This window comes from Thermobia domestica, chromosome 1 (assembly GCF_964235325.1).
Source record: "Thermobia domestica chromosome 1, izTheDome1.hap1.1, whole genome shotgun sequence".
In the NCBI taxonomy this organism is placed as follows: domain Eukaryota; kingdom Metazoa; phylum Arthropoda; class Insecta; order Zygentoma; family Lepismatidae; genus Thermobia; species Thermobia domestica.
This window is the reverse complement of record NC_137454.1, coordinates 206,208,723-206,227,542: the sequence shown is the minus strand read 5'-3', so window position 1 is coordinate 206,227,542 and position 18,820 is coordinate 206,208,723. Positions and strand designations below refer to the sequence as shown.

Below are 18,820 nucleotides of genomic sequence, written 5' to 3'. Positions count from 1 at the left end.
TGTGTTTCTCTGCATTCTTACGGCGACTACACAATGGAAGTAATTGTATGGATGGTTTCTTTTTAACTACTTTTTCACTTTTTCTTGGTCGTTCTTTTGTTACACTTATTCGTTTCGTGTCTTATATATATATATATATATATATATATTTGTTTTACCCTGGATTGAATTGTACCGTAGTACATCCCCAAGGAACAGAACGACAAATGATGGCTAGAGACATACTTCGGTCTGCACTGTTTCTTCAATAGAACTGTTCGACCGATGTGATTTTAAGGAGTTTCCTCAACAACTCTCTCCCTTCCTCTAGGTAATATACTGTTCCTTTGCCGATCGTGTGTGGCAATACTACATAGAAATTGCCATTTTCGCAGATATAGACATGAATATCACAAAGGCTTATTACATCAAATATATATTGAGCGAAGATAATCTAGCTGAAAGAACTTATTTAAAGTATGCTTTAAAAAAGCACACATTTCAAGAATTGACATTTGACAAAATCATTCCACATAAACCGGCAACATACAATCTTCAAAATTTAAGCTTACCATGAAAAGTAATACAACAAAAATATGATGTTTCTGGTGAAATCAAGAATAGCTACTGGAGAATAGAAGTTGCTGGAGCGTGAAGAAGTTTCCTCGATAAAAAATTCTTTTTGCATAAACCTACATCTAAAAGTGAGGGCTTAAGTCGGGAAAACGAAGGGATACAAGGTCTTAGAAATAATTCTATCTCCGGAAACCACTTGGACCTTAGTAACTTAATGGACTACCTGCCTGTGTGTGCGACCATGCTATCTTGTTGAACCCAAACATTATTTATTGCATTCTCGGTTAACCACACTGCAGGAAACTGTATGAAGAGCACTTAGCGGGGTTTAAATGACTTACAATCATCACAATGAATAAAGAATACAACCGTCTCATTTCTGGTGTTACATTTGGGCTCTGAAATACCGTGACTGCGATACTAAGGACCACTGCAGCTTTCTTCGCCACTGACGGGAAAATTTCGATTCCCGCGTAGATTTATGATTATTACGGAAATGATACATGGGGAGACGTTGCTGATAAGGAAGCTTGTTAAAAATGTAAAATTCCTGTAAAATGCCTCCAGGAATTTAATATAACACCTGCTTATCGGATCGACATCCCACAATTCTACGAGGTGAAGTCAACCAGGTGAAGCCCTATATAGACACCATATCGCCATAATATATTTTTTTTTGTTTTTCTTTTTTAATTAGGAAATGGAACGAGAGATAGGAATTTATAGCATTCTGTTTCAAAACATTTCTGTGAAGAACTCTGATGCCAGTCCCATTGATTTTTGTGTTTTTTGTCTATTGAAAAGATGTCAAAGATGTCTCCATCCACGCCCCTCGTTGGTCTCTGGAAATATTGCAGCAAGTAGTGAGACTACATTCCCTTGCCCGCTCCAATGAAAACTTCCATGTCCGGCAATAATTCACAGTGCTGGAGGTCCAATAGAACACAATCAGCAGTGGCGACGAATACCTTTAAAAATCGGTCCGATATAAATCAAAATTCAAACAGAAAAAATCTAAAGAGTTTATACATACTTCATTCAATGAGTAATTATGTTCAACCAAACGATGGCTTTGGGTAATGCCTATGATCATGATACACTTTTTATCTGAGACATGCTTGGATTGTAGATGTTAACAACCATTAACATCGTGTTCAATAACTTGCCCACGTAGTGTATCATGCACATATATTGCAGAACATTATTTATAATAACGTAACAAACGGTGAGAGATTTTAGTTACATAAAATTGTCAAATAAAATAAATAAATACTTTCCAAAATAAACAGAGAAAATTAGCTGATTTTTCTGCAAGGTATCTTTAAGTCATATGTCTTACCTTAGTCCCTTTTAACGCTGCTTTCATGTTAAACAGTGGATATGGATCCATTTTTCCATCCCCATGAATGACTTGATAAAAATATTCCAGAGAACTTCGCACATTGAGTTTAAATGCTTCCTCAACTACCATATCAATTGTGTCTAGAAGCTTCATCCAGTCGTCGATAATCTAAGTATCAAAAGTCAAATGGAAGTAGAATTATTTATTAGATATTTACACACTTCCAAATGCTACAGTGTTAACCGTTAAAATATTCATTTCTTCTAAAGTCTATTAACCCTTTAACTGCCACAATGTATTCGCAAAAACTATATCTCTGGGACCAAAACGTAATTTTGATTTTTCTAATTTATTTGGACCGATTCTGCGTACTGCGTGTGTATAACCTTCGAAAACGAAAAAAGGTTAGAGGCCACGCCACGTGCCATAAGTGCCACGCGGCACAAATTTATGAAAACAGTTAGGCATAGCAATGATGCCTCATGGCGGTTAAAGGGTTAAATATCGAAGACAAGTGGAGCTACACCACACATGCAATACAGAAATTCAAGTTAGAGACCCGTCGGAATACAGTAAATAACACAACAAAACTCTAACAAATTATAATAACTAAAGTTATCAACTTTTGTGTAATTCAGTCCGAAGTTTAAAAAAAAAAACTGCACAAACAGTAATTTAACACAAATATTAATAATATTAAACTTCCTGTAAATAAAAGAGATTATGATTATAATAAACTTATCACGAGTATTTAACAATGACATACATTATTGCCGTTACTTGATTGACAAATAAATGCGTTTAGAAGCCAAAATATACTGGTGGAAACCCAGTAGGAATTTATGAATTTGACGCAAACCATTAGGTACATAAGACTATAGTGATGGTAGGTAATATCATCCCAATAAGCAGCGCCTGTAGAAAATTTAGAACATATTATGTTCAGAAAATATACAGTACGCATTTTAATACACTACTTGACAATTGCTAGGGAACAAAATATTAATTCATAGCTTTTGTTCAGGCTGTTAAGTAAGAGAGAGAGAGAGAGAGAGAATATATATATATATATATATATATATATATATATATATATACCAGTAAAGGATACTAGTAAGACATTGTGCGAATCAATAGAAGCCAGCTTGTTCTGTGAATATCACTATTAGCAACTGAGTGATAATATGGTACCCACGAGACGACACTATCAGTGCAATACTGTCGTGCAAAGTGGACAGTCTCTTTGAATTGGTGGAAAGAGTTCATCTAAGTTATTAGATCGTGGTAGAGCTGTTGGTTTGCTTGAGGTAGGTGAGTGTCAAGAACATTGTATGTATGATGAACATACCAAAGAGGGTCATTTCCCAACTTCAGAAGCCGTTGTTACAAGAAGAAGAGTTATAAATGTGAACGGTGGAGATGATGGAAGGTGTACAACCGTTTGACAGGAGCGGTACACTGATCAGGCAGTTGACAAAAATCATTCGATCTGCCACTCCAGTTCAAATTGCTTATGCATTTGGAGGTGCTTCTGGTTTCCACATGTCTCCCAAAACCATTTCAAAACGACTGAATAGGCCAGGTTGTCTGCCAGAAAGCCAGTGAAGTGTGTTCCATTATCTCTCGAGCACCGCAGTACCAGATTACAGTGATGTACGGAATATAAGACTGTAACAAAAGGAGATGTTCCAATGTAACAAAACGAAATGAATCACAGTTCTGTGTAACAAGTGATTCTGGACATCACATGGTATGAAGAGAACAGAAAGCACAGCATACTCGTGAATGTGACAGGTACCCTACAGCACATCCCTAAGGTCCTGGATTTACAGAATGGGTGGATATAATCATGGTGTCCACAGAAAATTCCATCTCAATTTCCTTGACTTTCCCTGATTTATTAATGAAAAATATCACTGCATATCATTGACGCAGGATCTGTTACTCGAGAACAGTATTCTACCTATATCCTGAAAAGGTGTGTTTGTCCTTTGCGTAGTGTAAGGGACCATGCCTTTGTTTACATGGATGATAACGTCCGCCACAAAGAATTCCCCAAGATACATAAAAGTGAGGACATCAACAATATGAATTGGTCAACATTTTCCTCGAAACTTAATCCCATCAAACATGCCAAGGATGCTCTCGAATAACGTATTGCACATTGCAGACCACCACTCAAAGTTCTAACAACCATCCTTAAGGAAGAATGAGATAATATACTTAGGTTCTCCTGAACATTCATAACAACATAACTAACATATGTTGTGCTGTTCGAGTAGTCATATGCCTTACTGATGTGATCAGTAAACTTAGGATCAATATGCATTAAAAGCGTCGAAATATCCATATAACTATCCACCTAAAACTGCAAAAATATTCAGTACAGAGATGAATTTTTAATAATTCTGTTTTACCCTTTATTGAAAAGTATATAACATCTTCTAATTTCAATGTGAATGAGTTATAGGACAAGAAATTGGTGTATTTATAGAAAAAAACTAATATAAAGGGAGGCGCCTCTATTTATTTTAAAACAACGATTAGACTTTAAGACTAGAAATACTTTTTTTTATATATAGGAACAGATAGTAGGATACCCATCAAACTGATTCGATATGAGTATTTGTCTGTCATGTTTGAAAGTGATCTTTGACAACCTAGATCAATGAAGCTGAAAGGAAAAGGACAATGGTTTATCAAGAAAGGTTAAAATTAATGATGCTTCTAATCAGTAATATATAACTTTGTTCATTTTTCTTTATAACCCATTTCAGATACTTAGAGCGAAGCACGAGTTTTAGAACATATTTTATGTCTGAAATATTTGCAGAATGTTAATCAAAATTATACAAAAATTTATTGGTGAGTGTTGGAGTGTACGATAATCATGTTTGCCATCTTGATCAACAGTTTTAAACCCAATGACGATCAAGTGATGTATCAACAAAAAAAGAAGAATCTTTCAAAAATGAGATGAGTGTTTGGTTTAGATCGTCCACAAAAATGGAGACACCAAGTGAATCCATGTAGCATTTGGCTACAATATGAATGAGCAATGAACATTTCTGGGGAATTAAGTTATTGTGTCTTCGTTATAAAAACGAAAGTTCACTTCGTGGACTGCGTAATATCTATTCCCTATTTTTTTGATGGCATTTACGAATTCGGCACTTAGGAGAACAATTTCATATAGACATATTCAAAACTAGCTACCAGCTTAGAATAACGAAGTTAGTATTATTTTTTAATTATTATTTTCTTTTTTTTTTTCCTATTTTGCTCTTCATTATCATATCTGTTTGTGATATACAAAGAAATGTTTATCATCTAACTCATGTCTATATTAAATAGTAAAATAAATATAGGTTTAATAATAATAATAAAATATAAAATAATAATAGGTTTTTCAAAACTGGCTCCTCAGAGAAAAGAAATTTTCGATCATTATATATATATATATATATATATATATATATATATGCAGCTATTTACCGTCCCGTCCCCCTGCCTTTTCAGATCCACTTTTACCCCTATATATATATTTATATATAGGGGTAAAAGTGGATCTGAAAAGGCAGGGGGACGGGACGGTAAATAGCTGCATGACGTCACGCCGTCCCTCCAGCCTATCTTTGCCCATTGTATTTTTTTATGAACTAGGGGAACGTCTCACAAATTTTTTGGAGATGGGCAGACGGCGTACCCCCGTGTTCCCCGCACTTTTATCACTATATATATATATATATATATATATATATATAAAGTAAATTGTAATAGTGACCGTACAAATAGGGATACAAACTAATAAAGTGATTCACAATACCACCCAAACAAATATTTAAACAAAAAGTGTTAAAGACAAAGATAAAATTAGAATACGTATTAAATCAACTTACATCATCTATTTCCTTCTTAAAGCCAACAAACATAATTCCTATACGCTGACATATCTCGTAGTATAGCTTTTTCATAGCTCCTAATGCCTCTTTTCTGTAAGCAGATAATGTAAACAACGGTATTTAAACTACGACGATTTATCTGATTTTATAATTGATTCTGTTATGAACATATAAAACATTATTCAATTAGGTACTTAATTTGAAACTATGAAAGGAATACAGTGATTCAAATCACGGAAGAATTACTTAATGAGGTGACAGGATCCAAATTAAATAATAAAAGTCCTTGTTTATAACCTACGGTATCCTTCCTATGTTTATAGCGTACGGTATCATGGGTCCAGACTTCAAATGAATAAAGTTCTTCTCTATAAAAATAACGATTAAGACGTGCGAAAACAGTTAAGCTTTTTGTGCATATATATATATATATATATATATATATATATATAACGTGTCGGTATTTCTTTCCTTCAATTTTGAATACTATAATGAGAAGACAGCATATATTGCAGAACTACGGAAACTTAAGAACTATGTTTCATTAACTCTTAATTGTTATTTCTATAAAGAAATTTATTCATTTTATGTCTGGATGCAAATAATAGATAGCACAGGCTACCAACAAGGATATTTTACAGTATATTATTTTAGTAACCATAATAATTATTTCTACAATAAAGGGGATTTACAAATAATGTAGTTCTTCCGCTCTCGCCTTCGGTGTGAGCGGTCCCGGGTTCGATTTCCGGTGGGGGCACTCGGTCGAAAAAGTGTAAAACGCTTTTTCAGGCCAGCCACCCTGAATGAGGTTTTCCTGGGTTTTCCTCATTCACACCAGGAAAATGCCGGGGTGGTACCTAACTTATAGGTCCCAGGCCGCTTCCTTCCTTCTCCCATCCTTTCTTCCTTTCCTTTCCCCGGATTGTGTGCTCGCCGAGGGTCATCCCTCAAACGTGAAGAGCTAAATGGCCTTAGATACTGAAAGCCCAGAAATCTAAATCCTAACCTAACCTAACCTAAAAGAAGTTTTTAAAGAATATGCAGTGAGGAAGGTAAAAAATCATTGCTGAATGTCTGAGTTAAGATTGCTGTATGGATGCTTCTATGATAACTTTTGTTATCATAGAAGAATATTTAAACTGAAATATTTACTTGACCTAGATTTAAATTTTCTTCCATTTGTTTGATTACGAAAGAAATTAAAACATCTGCAGTAAACAGTACATGTCTGAATTATTTGCAGTACTAAATTTACACATTCTAAAATAGATACACCGAGTTCCTATACGGAGAAAAATCAATGTTCGACAAATTTTCGCTCGAACATATTTAAGACCTCGACGTAGTGTTGAGTGTAAATAGTTTACGAAAGTGGGCAAGAAATACTCGTAATATATGTCCCACTCTACAGGTACAAATTCAATGATATACAAAAATTTCCAGTCCAATCGTGGATTTTCTCACACTTTCTATGTATATCACGAAATATACACTTTATGAGACTGGCTGCGTTCAAATGCGACAACTAGTGTGATTACATAAAATTTATTATTGTTGCGCATAGATAAAACAATAATACCATACATGAGTTCACATATACATATCGTTGTGTAGGACATGCTAGAAGCATAGTTTCAGCTGTAAACTTTTGATGACAATATTTTAATTCCAATATTTTTTGTCAAAAATCACTAGAGTAGGAAAAGGATTCTTCGTTGTTGACGAAAAAAAAATCAAAGAAAATGGTTGACTCCGTTTCTCTGAGGCCGACTTTATTACCGAAAGGTAATTGCAAAAGGTGACAAAACCCTTGATGATTGTAACCCAAAAGCTGGGGGTGGGGCTTTTCATAACTTGAGTTCTAATTTTTTATCTCAGGTCTCTTTATATATTTTTTAAATTATTTTTTTAAAGCTGAAATACGAATATAATTAATTAATACAATTATGATAAAATAAACAAACAAGACAAGACAATTACATACTACTACAAGGATTACATAACAACCCAAAACAATTAAATTTCCTGCTGAACTGAATGAAGATAAAGTAAAATTTTCTTAATTGAACCACATTATACTTCACTTCATTTCACCCTTGATGATAAAGAATGGGACAGCATCTTTCCTCTCATTATCGGCATCTTCCCTTCTTATATAGCGTCGACATGTTCATTCATTTTGTCAGCAACTTTGTTGCTTCTTGTACTCTCGTCTTAATAGTTTCTTTATCAGTTGAAACTATCAATACGTAAACTCTCTCGCATGTATAAAACACGAGAAGAACGATTTACCAGAGATAAAAACATATTTCCATTACACACAACACTATGTGACTTTGCGTCTTTTCTACCACAGGAAATATTTCCTGTTGAGATTGGTGGTTAATTTATAGTAGTGTTGAATGTATGTTTATTGGATCTAATTTTTGACGGAAGTTTTTAAAGGTTTCCCTTAACTTGAATTCAATCTGCTGTTATCCAATGTTTTAGTATTTTACTAACAATTGCACACAATACATTTCTTTGTCTGCTTTGCACAATTTCTTACAAACAAATCTGAAAATATTTGAAAATATTTAAGATTTATTTGTTGAAGTTTGGCATTCCTGTTCTCTGAGGTGGACTTAACAGTTTAAGGTGGAATGCGAACCATCGTAAATGGGTTAACATTTTTTAATGCTCTCGTACCGGGAATAGAACCCGGGACCACATGCACCAAAAGCTCACACACCTGGCAGTATACACCTGTGAGGCCATGTGATCTTACTATTTTAAGAAATAATATCACCGACATTACTTGCTAGATCATTCACTGATGAACCATATATACGATATCCATGTGTTCTCTTTCAGAAATGTCCAACAGTCTTTCCCGTGTAAAGTACCAGGTACTATTTTGCCTGATAGCTGTGTTCCTTTAACTTATAGTGAACCATCTTACTGATGTTCTATTTTACAAATATAGTAAATATAAGACTATATGAAATACAATTAATATATGTGAAACTTTTGTGGGATCGAACCCGGGTCAACATGCATCAAAGGTGTGCGAGATACCAACTAGACCAGCAGAAAAGGCCAATAATTCAAATCCTGGTGGGAGTAGTGTAGGCTGAATCCTATATTAATAACTTCACGCTGACAATGGATGTTAAACTATAACGCAAAATTGAAGGAAGCGTAGAAGACCCGTGTTCGATTCCCGGTGAGAGCTCATGTGGTTCAGATCCCACGTTAAGCTGTAAGTTTATATTTCAAATTGCTTCTGTGCTGAAGGGGCCGCTAAACTCCAAATCAACCAATCAAAACTGAAGGCACATTACAGAAGTAATATATTTCAATCTTAAAAATTGCAATCAACAATACTCGTAGTTTTGGTTTGAAATTTTAAAAATATTATGTAATTACACAATAACATTTTCTATTATCAAGTATTGGGGGACACCGTAGTCTAGTGGTTAGAGCGTTGGATTCATATCCGCGTGATCTCGGGCTCGATTCCCGGCCGGTGCTTCCCCAATTTTCGGCGTCTACCGAGCGTCATGAATAAAAGACGTGACAGCCACTAGAACTGGAAAGCTCCCGATACATCGGTTAGCGATAGGGTCATGCGGCGCGCTGACCACACGTTCGTTGCTAGGTTGGACGTAGTTCCACCAGCCGCTAACAGATGGCGTGGAGCGGCTCAGGCCCACAAATCGGGCCGTTCCGCTAAGTGGTTTGGTTTGGTATTATCAAGTATTAGGTAAGAACTGTGAATCTCATCATAATAAAAAAAATATACACTACAGACCTGTGTTAGACAGAAGGCAGTTAATTTTGTCTCGTGTCTTAGTGATAAAATTATTTTAAAAAAATCATTAATTAAATAATATATAGGGTACATCTCGACATATTCAACAGAAAATTTTAAAGATTCATTAGTGTCAATAATCGTTAAGACGTCTAATCACTGCGAAATTAAAATACCGCTAATTTCATAGTAATTATGTGATATCTTCAAATAGATAAAAGATAATCGAAATGTGGCTCAAAAGCGCCCTAGACAATATTATTTTGCACGAGGTACCGTTATCACGAGTCATCTAGTAGCTTTCCGTTTGCAGCCATGTAGAAACGCGAAAATAAAAGCAATTTTCAAAATGACTAGAAATCGAAAGCAGATAACGGTATAACGGTATCTCATGTAAAATGGGGCCTCTTAAGAAGTTTCTCTTGCACTTTGGTGAGAGATGTTTCATTGCAGACTTTTATTTGTAACATAACCAATTAACAAAGTACAAGAATACATTACACTCGTCTACAGTGAAGTGAAATATCTATTTTGAAAAGTCTGATAAATATGGTACGGAACACATTTGTGTACAATAAACTTAGTGAAGAAATATTAGTTAAACAATAAGCAAGCATAAATGTTGTTTATTGACATAAAAATGGAGCTTACCTCTTTCTTGCAAGGTATCGCTCAAGTTCAGTATATGAGTAGGTATGCTCTTTTCTCACAGATATCATGAGTATATGTGACAGCTTCACAGCAAGTTCTAAAATTGTCTGATTTGCTAATTTGTAGTCGTCTATAAACTCTTGCAGCTGATGTATTAAAAAGAAAAAGAATATTTTATTTTATTGGAATGAAACCTGATGATAGAATTGAATTGTCTCTAACGAAACAAAAACGACGAAAACTACTATAATAATAATAATAATAATAATAATAATAATAATAATAATAATAATAATAATAATAATAATAATAATAATAATAATAATAATAATAATAATAATAATAATAATTTTTATTGCATACTGGAAATTACAGACAGAACTGCCCACTTAAAATTTCCACACACAAAAAAAACATACAAATAGCAAAAATAAACATAACACATAATAAAAATACAAATAATACATGCACAGAAGAAAAAATCATGCATAAAACAAACATGCTCTTATATAAATCAAGTAATACTCTCAGCTGATTATGAAATGATTATATAACTGTCTCTGTATAATGCTAAAATTATAATCAAAAATGACAATAACACTGGCAAAATCATTGGCCACTAATAAGATTTTATACAGAGGAACATCATTGAGAAAGTGAATAGGTTTAAATATTTTCGGATTTCTTATATGATAACTGGTTGTACACAGAGTTATTATTGATAACAGATTCAAATTACCTTGAAGAATTGAATGTAGCATTTTAAGATCCAGAATAATCCTTCTTTCGGACAATCTTAACATACTTAAGGACATCCTAACTTCATCCAAATTTCATAACACTTAAACTTCCACCGTAACCAAGCAAGAAAAAGATTTTGAATTGTCTCCAAAGTAATAGATATAAAATATAATCTATACTTCTATTCCATATGATAGAAAATATTCAAGATGACTTCTAACATTGGAATTATAAAGAATAAGGCATGTTTTGACAGAATTAAAATCTTTGGACATCCATTTCAGAATTCCAAGACCCCTTCTCGCTTTAGAGGTTATATTCTCAAGATTTGTTTGAAAAGCAATTTACTGTCAAAACCAATCCCTAAATCTTTAATAGTATCTACAATTCTAATTGGAGTATCATTTATATAAGTGAAAAAAGTTGGATTTGTTTTATTCGTAATATTCATGGAAAAAGTTTTGTTACAATTTAAAGATAGTACATTGTTTTTAGACCAAAGTAGCATTTTATTAATATTATTTTAACAAAGTACAAAGTATAATAATAATAATAATAATAATAATAATAATAATAATAATAATAATAATAATAATAATAATAATAATAATAATAATAATAATAATAATGTGTTGTTGTTGTTTTAGAAAACGAAGATTATTTATAGTGCTAGGAGCAAGAATCAGCCAGATAGAGCATTTTATCAAATTCAGAAGTTAGTACATTCAGAAATACATATTTTGAAAAATATCCACCTTCTTACTACAGTTTTAGATCAATTATAATTTACAAGTTCAGCTCTTTACTGAATCGCATATTCAATAATCTTTTATTCTTTTTTTAATCATAATGTCTTATATAAGTACATGAAAATACAAATAATGCAACATCTTTTTGTAATATTCTCAAGATTTTTTTCATTACAGTTTCTTTGCAACCTACCTATACAACAGACCTATTATACATATTAACATATATAATTTTACTTTTCTTGCCCTAACATGAGAAGCTTTCAATACAAAGTCTTGGGCTAGATATAAGTGCTTGAAATTCTCAGCAGTTGGGTGCCGAATACAAATGGCAAGTGCACGCTAAGAGCGAAGATTGCTTCGTAGATCTCTGCGGACCTTCACAGAACTCGTCGTAGTCGCCTACGCATTCTGGAAGGAAATCCATGGGCAGCATCAATAACTTGGCTGCTGGAATAACTCTACAACAACTTACAGGTAAATCATCAGGAGAATTAAACTCACAGAGCACCTAAATTGTTGGCCAATCAGAAGGCTTCAATGAAATTAAAATTATTTTTTTTAACGTCCAATGGTTATATCTTTTAGACTAATTGAAACAGGTAATTAATGAAAGTAAATGATTAAATTATTGTGCTCTTTCACCGGAAGTCGAACTCGGGACCACGTGCACCAAAGGCGCATGCGTTAGCCACTAGATCAAGGGAATGGTTCAGGTTTACTAACAGTTAGGCCTTCAGTGATTACAAGAAAAGGATTACTGCCACACAATCCTGAATACACTTTACCTTCCACCAATAATTTATATAATAATATATAAGAAGATAATAATTTATCTTCTACTTTGTCTTCATGTTTGAATGTGTAACTCATTACTACTGGCTACTAACTGTACGATGTTCACCTGATACAATTTCTCTAAGAAGACAACGACATTAAAACTTTGTGGTTCTTTCAATTTTAGAAATTTTAAGTTAATTGCCTAAAGCCTACTTTACTCAAACTGTTGGTTCGTAAGAACCTCCACAAGGGAAATACCCATTCACCCGGCCGTTTCTGGGACTTCTGGGTCGGAATCCTGAAATTCTATTTAAACAACAATATAATTTCTAACATCTTTAGATGGACTGTCTATGATCAGTAGAGCGCACAGCCAACTCATTACGAGGAAATATGAACTGAATACCACTCAGATGGTTAGATTTGCAGCTAGTACTTTCTAATAATTCTTTACCTTTAATTAAATGGTAGTAAACCACCGGATCTACACACTCATCGTTTCTAACATATTTTTAGGAACATGTGTATTTTGCTCTTGCTCTTATGTTTTGAGTTCCTTTTCGGGTAAAAGCAGCAGAAATCCGAAAAGTTTTACCCATAAATTGAGTTTATTTTTAACATAATAAATTTTAAAAAGAGCGTGTAATTGTCACAAGGGCAGAGAGAATTAACGCTACTCCTCTGGCAATCATGTAGGAAGCCTTCAGCGTGGTACCGATGTGGTCAAGGGGAACTGGAGTTCCACCAAACCACCATTCCCGTCGGGAAAAAAAAAACATCCTTCGAACACAATGTAACTAACTATTACATTAAAAAAGGGCGAGGATTTCAAAACTTTTTTTTTTTTAATGTTTATGCAACACAATAAACAAAACACTGGATTCATATACAAGCAGCTCCGGATGGGTGTGTGTCCACGTCAGAAGGAAGAACTCTAACTCCCACGCTCTAGTGATATTAGCAACTGAAGAATATGAAGCGAATTCCTCTCATCTTACACCACAAGAACCCGAAAAGTTCTCAAATGAGTCGCATCTATTATTCGAAGGGCGTTTGGCTACTTTTATCTTGTCAAGAAAGAATATTTTTGTAAACAGCTTTCAGGTTACATTATCAATATAAAACATTTATATTTTCCATACAAATTTAACTTAGAAAAGGTAACCATTTTCATTGATATTACTGATCACACGAGAAGAAAAGATATTATCCCAACACAATTTTATTTCACAGAAACATAGTCTGTTACTGAGTTCGATATTTAAATGTATTCTAGGAGCCGTAGTGGGTCAGTGGTAGAGCGTTCACCTCTGGTGCATGGGAATCCCGTTCGATCCCAGCTCGCGCTAAGTGGACTTTGTGGTGGACAAACACCTTCTGCATGGGTTTTCTCGGGGTTCTCCCGTTTCCTCCTACTTTCTTCATCCCACCATTTTATTCATTTTTCATCATCACCGTTTCCTTTAGCCTAGCCGGCATAACCATGGGACGTAAAACTGAACGATATTTTTTAAATGCATTCTAAGCCATTTATGATGTGTCGTAACTCTTTATATGCACAAAAACCAGTAAATTACATGGACTCTTTTCTCCCGCACGATCTCTAAAGTCAAGGAACAACAACAAATTACATACTTGCGCGCAGTGTTTATTACAATCATTTATGTACTCTTCAGACACATCAGTAGACCATTTAAGTGATTTCAAACCAGGAGAAATAGTTTTATCCAACTCTTTGATTCTTTCCCTGAACAGAGATTTCTCTGCATCTGACAATGCTGAAAGTATGAATATAAGAAACTGGATTAATTTTCTTATAAGATAGTAGTTAACTAGCTTAGTCTTAAATTAGTAACATTATGTGTGTGTATGTGATAAAGCGTTTACCGAAAACGATTGTAGTGTACCTTTATAAATGTGTATGATTATGTTTTCTCTATTTTCTAATAAGTAATTCTCATAAGTAACTAAATTTCCATTGTCGCTTCGGGATTCCTTTGTTTCAAACAGTGAATAATATTTTATATGTATAATGTTTTATGTATGTTCATATGTGATTGTCAAAAAATGCATATTAGACTGAAACAAAGCAAACCCAAAGAGGAAGTAGAGAAACGGGAAATAAATTACCAGAAAATCACTCAATCTCTTTCAATATACTACAATCTTCTTTGATAAACGTAAAACAGCTTCGAAGATTAAAAGGGAGGAGGAAAAGTTTTGTTTTCCTTCCTACTTCTTCCCCTCATTATCGGGTAAAACGCTTACAGTGTACCTTTTCCCTGTGTATGTGATATATATACCCAAAATATATGTAATTCGTTATATACGTGCGTCGCCAATATTGAATTTTAAAAAGTAGTTAAGGTATTATGAAGTTTGGTACTAGTAGTAGTGGTTGATGTTTCTTTCAGATCAAAAAGAGGTTATATTTCTATTAGATTCGGCATAGGGAAATATAAATAAGAATACATCAGTAGGGTGGAAAACGTCATGTACAAAGGAAGGTGAAAAATATTGACAAGCGTGGACGGCCAGGTTTTTGTGGAAGGAAGATACACCATGCCGGATATCCACAGAAGATTATGTGCTGTATGTGGTAATACAGGCCCAAACCGTGCGACGATGTTCAGTTACCGAGCGAAGTAGCTCAAGTGGTAGAGCGTTGGCTTCGCATTCGGAAGGTCGTGGGTTCGAATGCCGCTGCTGACCATCCTGACTGAGGTTTTCCAGGGTTTCCCTCAGTCCTACCAGGCAAATGCCGGGATGGTACCTACTAAACAGGCCCTGGCCGATACCTTCCCAAGTCCTTTCCATTGTTATTGTTGTTGGATATCCAGTGTAAAATGGCCTCTGAGCTGTATCTGGTGATTGTTAAATAAATAAATAAATAAATAAAGATAGATTGAACACTATAAGCGGACGTGTCAGTGTTTAAAGGAACTAGTTCTGGATTGCCATTCAGTGTAGAAGCTCTGGTGCATTCAAAGTTATGAATCACAAACATCTGTCGTGAATGAAGCATGTGACAATATACAAGATAGTATAAGAAACTGGATTATCACATGGAACAGTATTCACAATACTTTATGATGAGTTGAAACTTAAAACACTTTGTGTACATTGAATAACCCGAAACTCCGAAATCTGACGCCTAATTTGAAAGTAATATTAACGAAATGCTGAAAACATCTGACCTTATATTATAAAGAAACAGAAACAGAGTCTTCTTCAAGCTCATCACTGGTGATAAGTCGTGCTTATATTATAGCACACCTAAATTTAAGAGCCAAGCAGTGAAAACATAATAGCAGTCCCCGACCAAAATAAATCCGTGTCATACCTGCTGTTTCGATATGATTACTGTTCTCGGGAACAAGTAGAAATAGTATTACTAAATGGCTTCCTACCACCCACACGGTGAATATTCTGCATACTGTGAAACTCTCACACTGCTTCCAGCAGAATACAGTTAAGGATAGGGCAAACGGGCTGCTGGATGATAATGCGCGGCCACGTCTGAACATCTCCAAAACTTCGGGTTTATATTTCTACAGCCTCATACTCCCTAGACTTTGCTCCATCCAGCTTTGTCCTCTTTAGCAAAATGAAGGGTTCCTTCATGGAAGTCAAGGTAAATTTTCATTCTATGTGGTGGCAGCTCCAGAGTTCTACAAGGGGAAAGTCACATCGCAGTAGTGTAGAAACCAGCTTCATTCCCATTCCCCTCGGCTTTGAGCCCGAAAGCAATTTTTCACTTTGAACGCATTCTTTACATTCTCATGCGAGGCAGAAATATTACAGGAAAATAATTAAAGAATATGTCTTTGTATAATTATATACCCAGCAGATGATTTACATATAGAATTATTGAACTTAATATTACATACTTTATTCTGCACAAGGAATTCAAGATATTGAAGGAGTGGAAAATAATTAACATTGCCAACACCCCGCAACCTATTTCTTTCATTTGAATGTATCAATCAATTCTGTAAAAATCATTCGGTTTCATATCCATTAACATACGTACTTATTAAAGTCTAATCTGAAATGGATACAAAAACTAAATATGGGTGAAAATTATCTAGCTTTATTTCTTGTATATCTATAATGTAACTTCTAAAGCAGGAACATGATATTTTCATGATACAATGAAATTTAAGTGAGCATTTAGCTTCCATCTTTCCTATGGGTAATTCATTTGATCATTCCATTTCAGCACCAAGACACTGATTTACTGTTTAACATACAATCTGAATCTCATGCGCACCAACCGGGAATCAAATCCTGGTATCCCAAGCTGAAGATGCGTTTGCTAACCATATACCCACGTGGGCTCCTCTGCTATGAAGTTTAATCCAGTATATGGAATGATAGTCTCCAGTGGTTAGATAGTGTACCATCTTCAGCGCAGGAGAACAGGGTTTAATTCATGAGGGAAGCGTGTGTAGCTCGGATGCTGAATACAAACACTTGCACAGCAAATTATACTAACAGGTAAAAGAAAGTTAGTGTGAATACCTTAAAGCACGTTGCTTAATTTTTAATAGGACTTTTGAAAATGTTACTACTAGAATCCGTAAACAGTACTGAGTACTGTGACTATCTCATGGTTCGTTAAAAATTAACATTTTATCCGGCGAACGCATACTATCGTATATTTAACCCACAGATTGGCAAATCTCATTTATCACAAAATACTAAAAACAATTATATTACGTACGTAGAGATACAAATTATGATATTTTCCTATTAAAGATTTATTATTTTTAATTCTTAATAGAAATGTTTAAATAAAATTATACAAATAAGAGGAACGAATTTAGTAAAAAAAAAAAAGTTTTCACTATAATGTTTTATTTATTGTACGTAAGACTGGAAATTTTATTTGGTAGTCACATTTTTCTTACTGCAATAATTTATTATTACTTGATCTACAGTACTATGAATTACTACTTAGGTTTATATATATTTTACTCATATAACAATTTACATCTAACTTCTTTATAAATTCAATTCCATATTCACAATTTTATTTATCTTATACTTCATATACGATACATGTAGGTATATACACTCATGTCTAAAATTATTGTCGCACGTCTATAAATATGTTGTTGTAGGAATATAATTTGATAACGAATTCGCCCGTTATTTCTTACAATGTTGGTATGTGTATAATCACCAATGACATGTATGTGGCAAATTTCATGTCAAAAGAGCAGTAAATAAGAACAATAAATCGAAAATAAAACTTTCTAGTCCATTTAGAAGCATTTTGTTTTACTCATTCTAATTTTCATATTTATAATTCTTTTCCTATGCAATTTATCACAAATATACATTTCCCGATTATACATATAGTATCAGTATTAAAAGTACCCTGGAAAACCATTATCAAATTATATTCGTACAAGAGGACAGTTATAGATATGCGACAATCACTTTGGACATGAGTGTACATATATACAGGTCAAACCACACCAACAACGTTTGGGAGTTGATTCCTGACACCAAGATAAAACAAAAAGTATACACCAACGTGGTGCACAAATGCTTCCTTTCGGAGTTATAGGCTGCCGAAAACATGAAAAAATGAAATTTAAAAGTCCATAGCTCCAATACTATGGGAAAAAATGCTTTGTTGCAAACTTTTGCAATGTTTATCATATCTCCGGAACGGTTTGAGATATCGAAGTGCTGTAAACGGTAAAATGATTTATTTGTCAATTGCAGGTCACACAAGTAACTAGATATGATACTTATTTAAGCATTTTTTCGAAATAAAGCCTTTTGTCAAATTTTCAAGCCCTTGTAACTTTGTTGCTATTCATTCGAAACAAGTCATACCATGACCATAGTACCCAACGCTAAAGCACTTCCGATGTGCATTGTCTTGTCTATCTCCGTTGTGCTGTATGTGTGATAGAGGCTTCCAAACTTTGGATGTTTGTGATATAACATCCTTAGTTTGCAACACTGAATAATAAATGTGATATTTTAAGTTTTCGTTTAATACGTTGATTTGAAATATGTAATAATCTGATATAGTGCCATTTGAAAAATATAACTTTATACTGGGATGGCAACACTGTTCATCGGGTGGTGGTGTTTAATACGTAAAACGATGTCCCCCTCCTTATAGTTGCTTCATGCAAAGTTTTGCTTTTCTCCCTCCTCTGGTTTCTCCGTTGTGACGGACGTTCCAGGTAAATTATCCACCCTATATATATATATATATATATATATATATATATATATATATATATATATATATATAGATATAGATATATATATATAA

At 34.0% G+C, this 18,820-nt stretch overlaps 1 protein-coding gene across 5 annotated transcripts in view; it reads right to left on the bottom strand.

Annotated features, from left to right (window-relative positions):
- kl-2 (dynein heavy chain 2, axonemal kl-2) overlaps positions 1 to 18,820 on the bottom strand; it is a 564,598-nt gene that overhangs the window by 456,630 nt on the left and 89,148 nt on the right. For 4 of the 5 annotated variants that reach the window (XR_014132735.1, XM_081769103.1, XM_081769086.1 and 1 more), the window contains exons 15-18: positions 14,152 to 14,294; positions 10,247 to 10,392; positions 5,797 to 5,890; positions 1,895 to 2,065 (exon numbers count right to left, since the gene is read on the bottom strand). Coding sequence is in view for 4 of the 5 variants with exons in the window: in XM_081769103.1 (XP_081625229.1) it covers positions 1,895 to 2,065; positions 5,797 to 5,890; positions 10,247 to 10,392; positions 14,152 to 14,294 (554 nt within the window). In the remaining variant the exon portion in view is untranslated. Of the gene's footprint in view, positions 1 to 1,894; positions 2,066 to 5,796; positions 5,891 to 10,246; positions 10,393 to 14,151; positions 14,295 to 18,820 lie in introns of those variants that run through there. The other variant, XM_081769113.1, reaches the window with a different exon arrangement.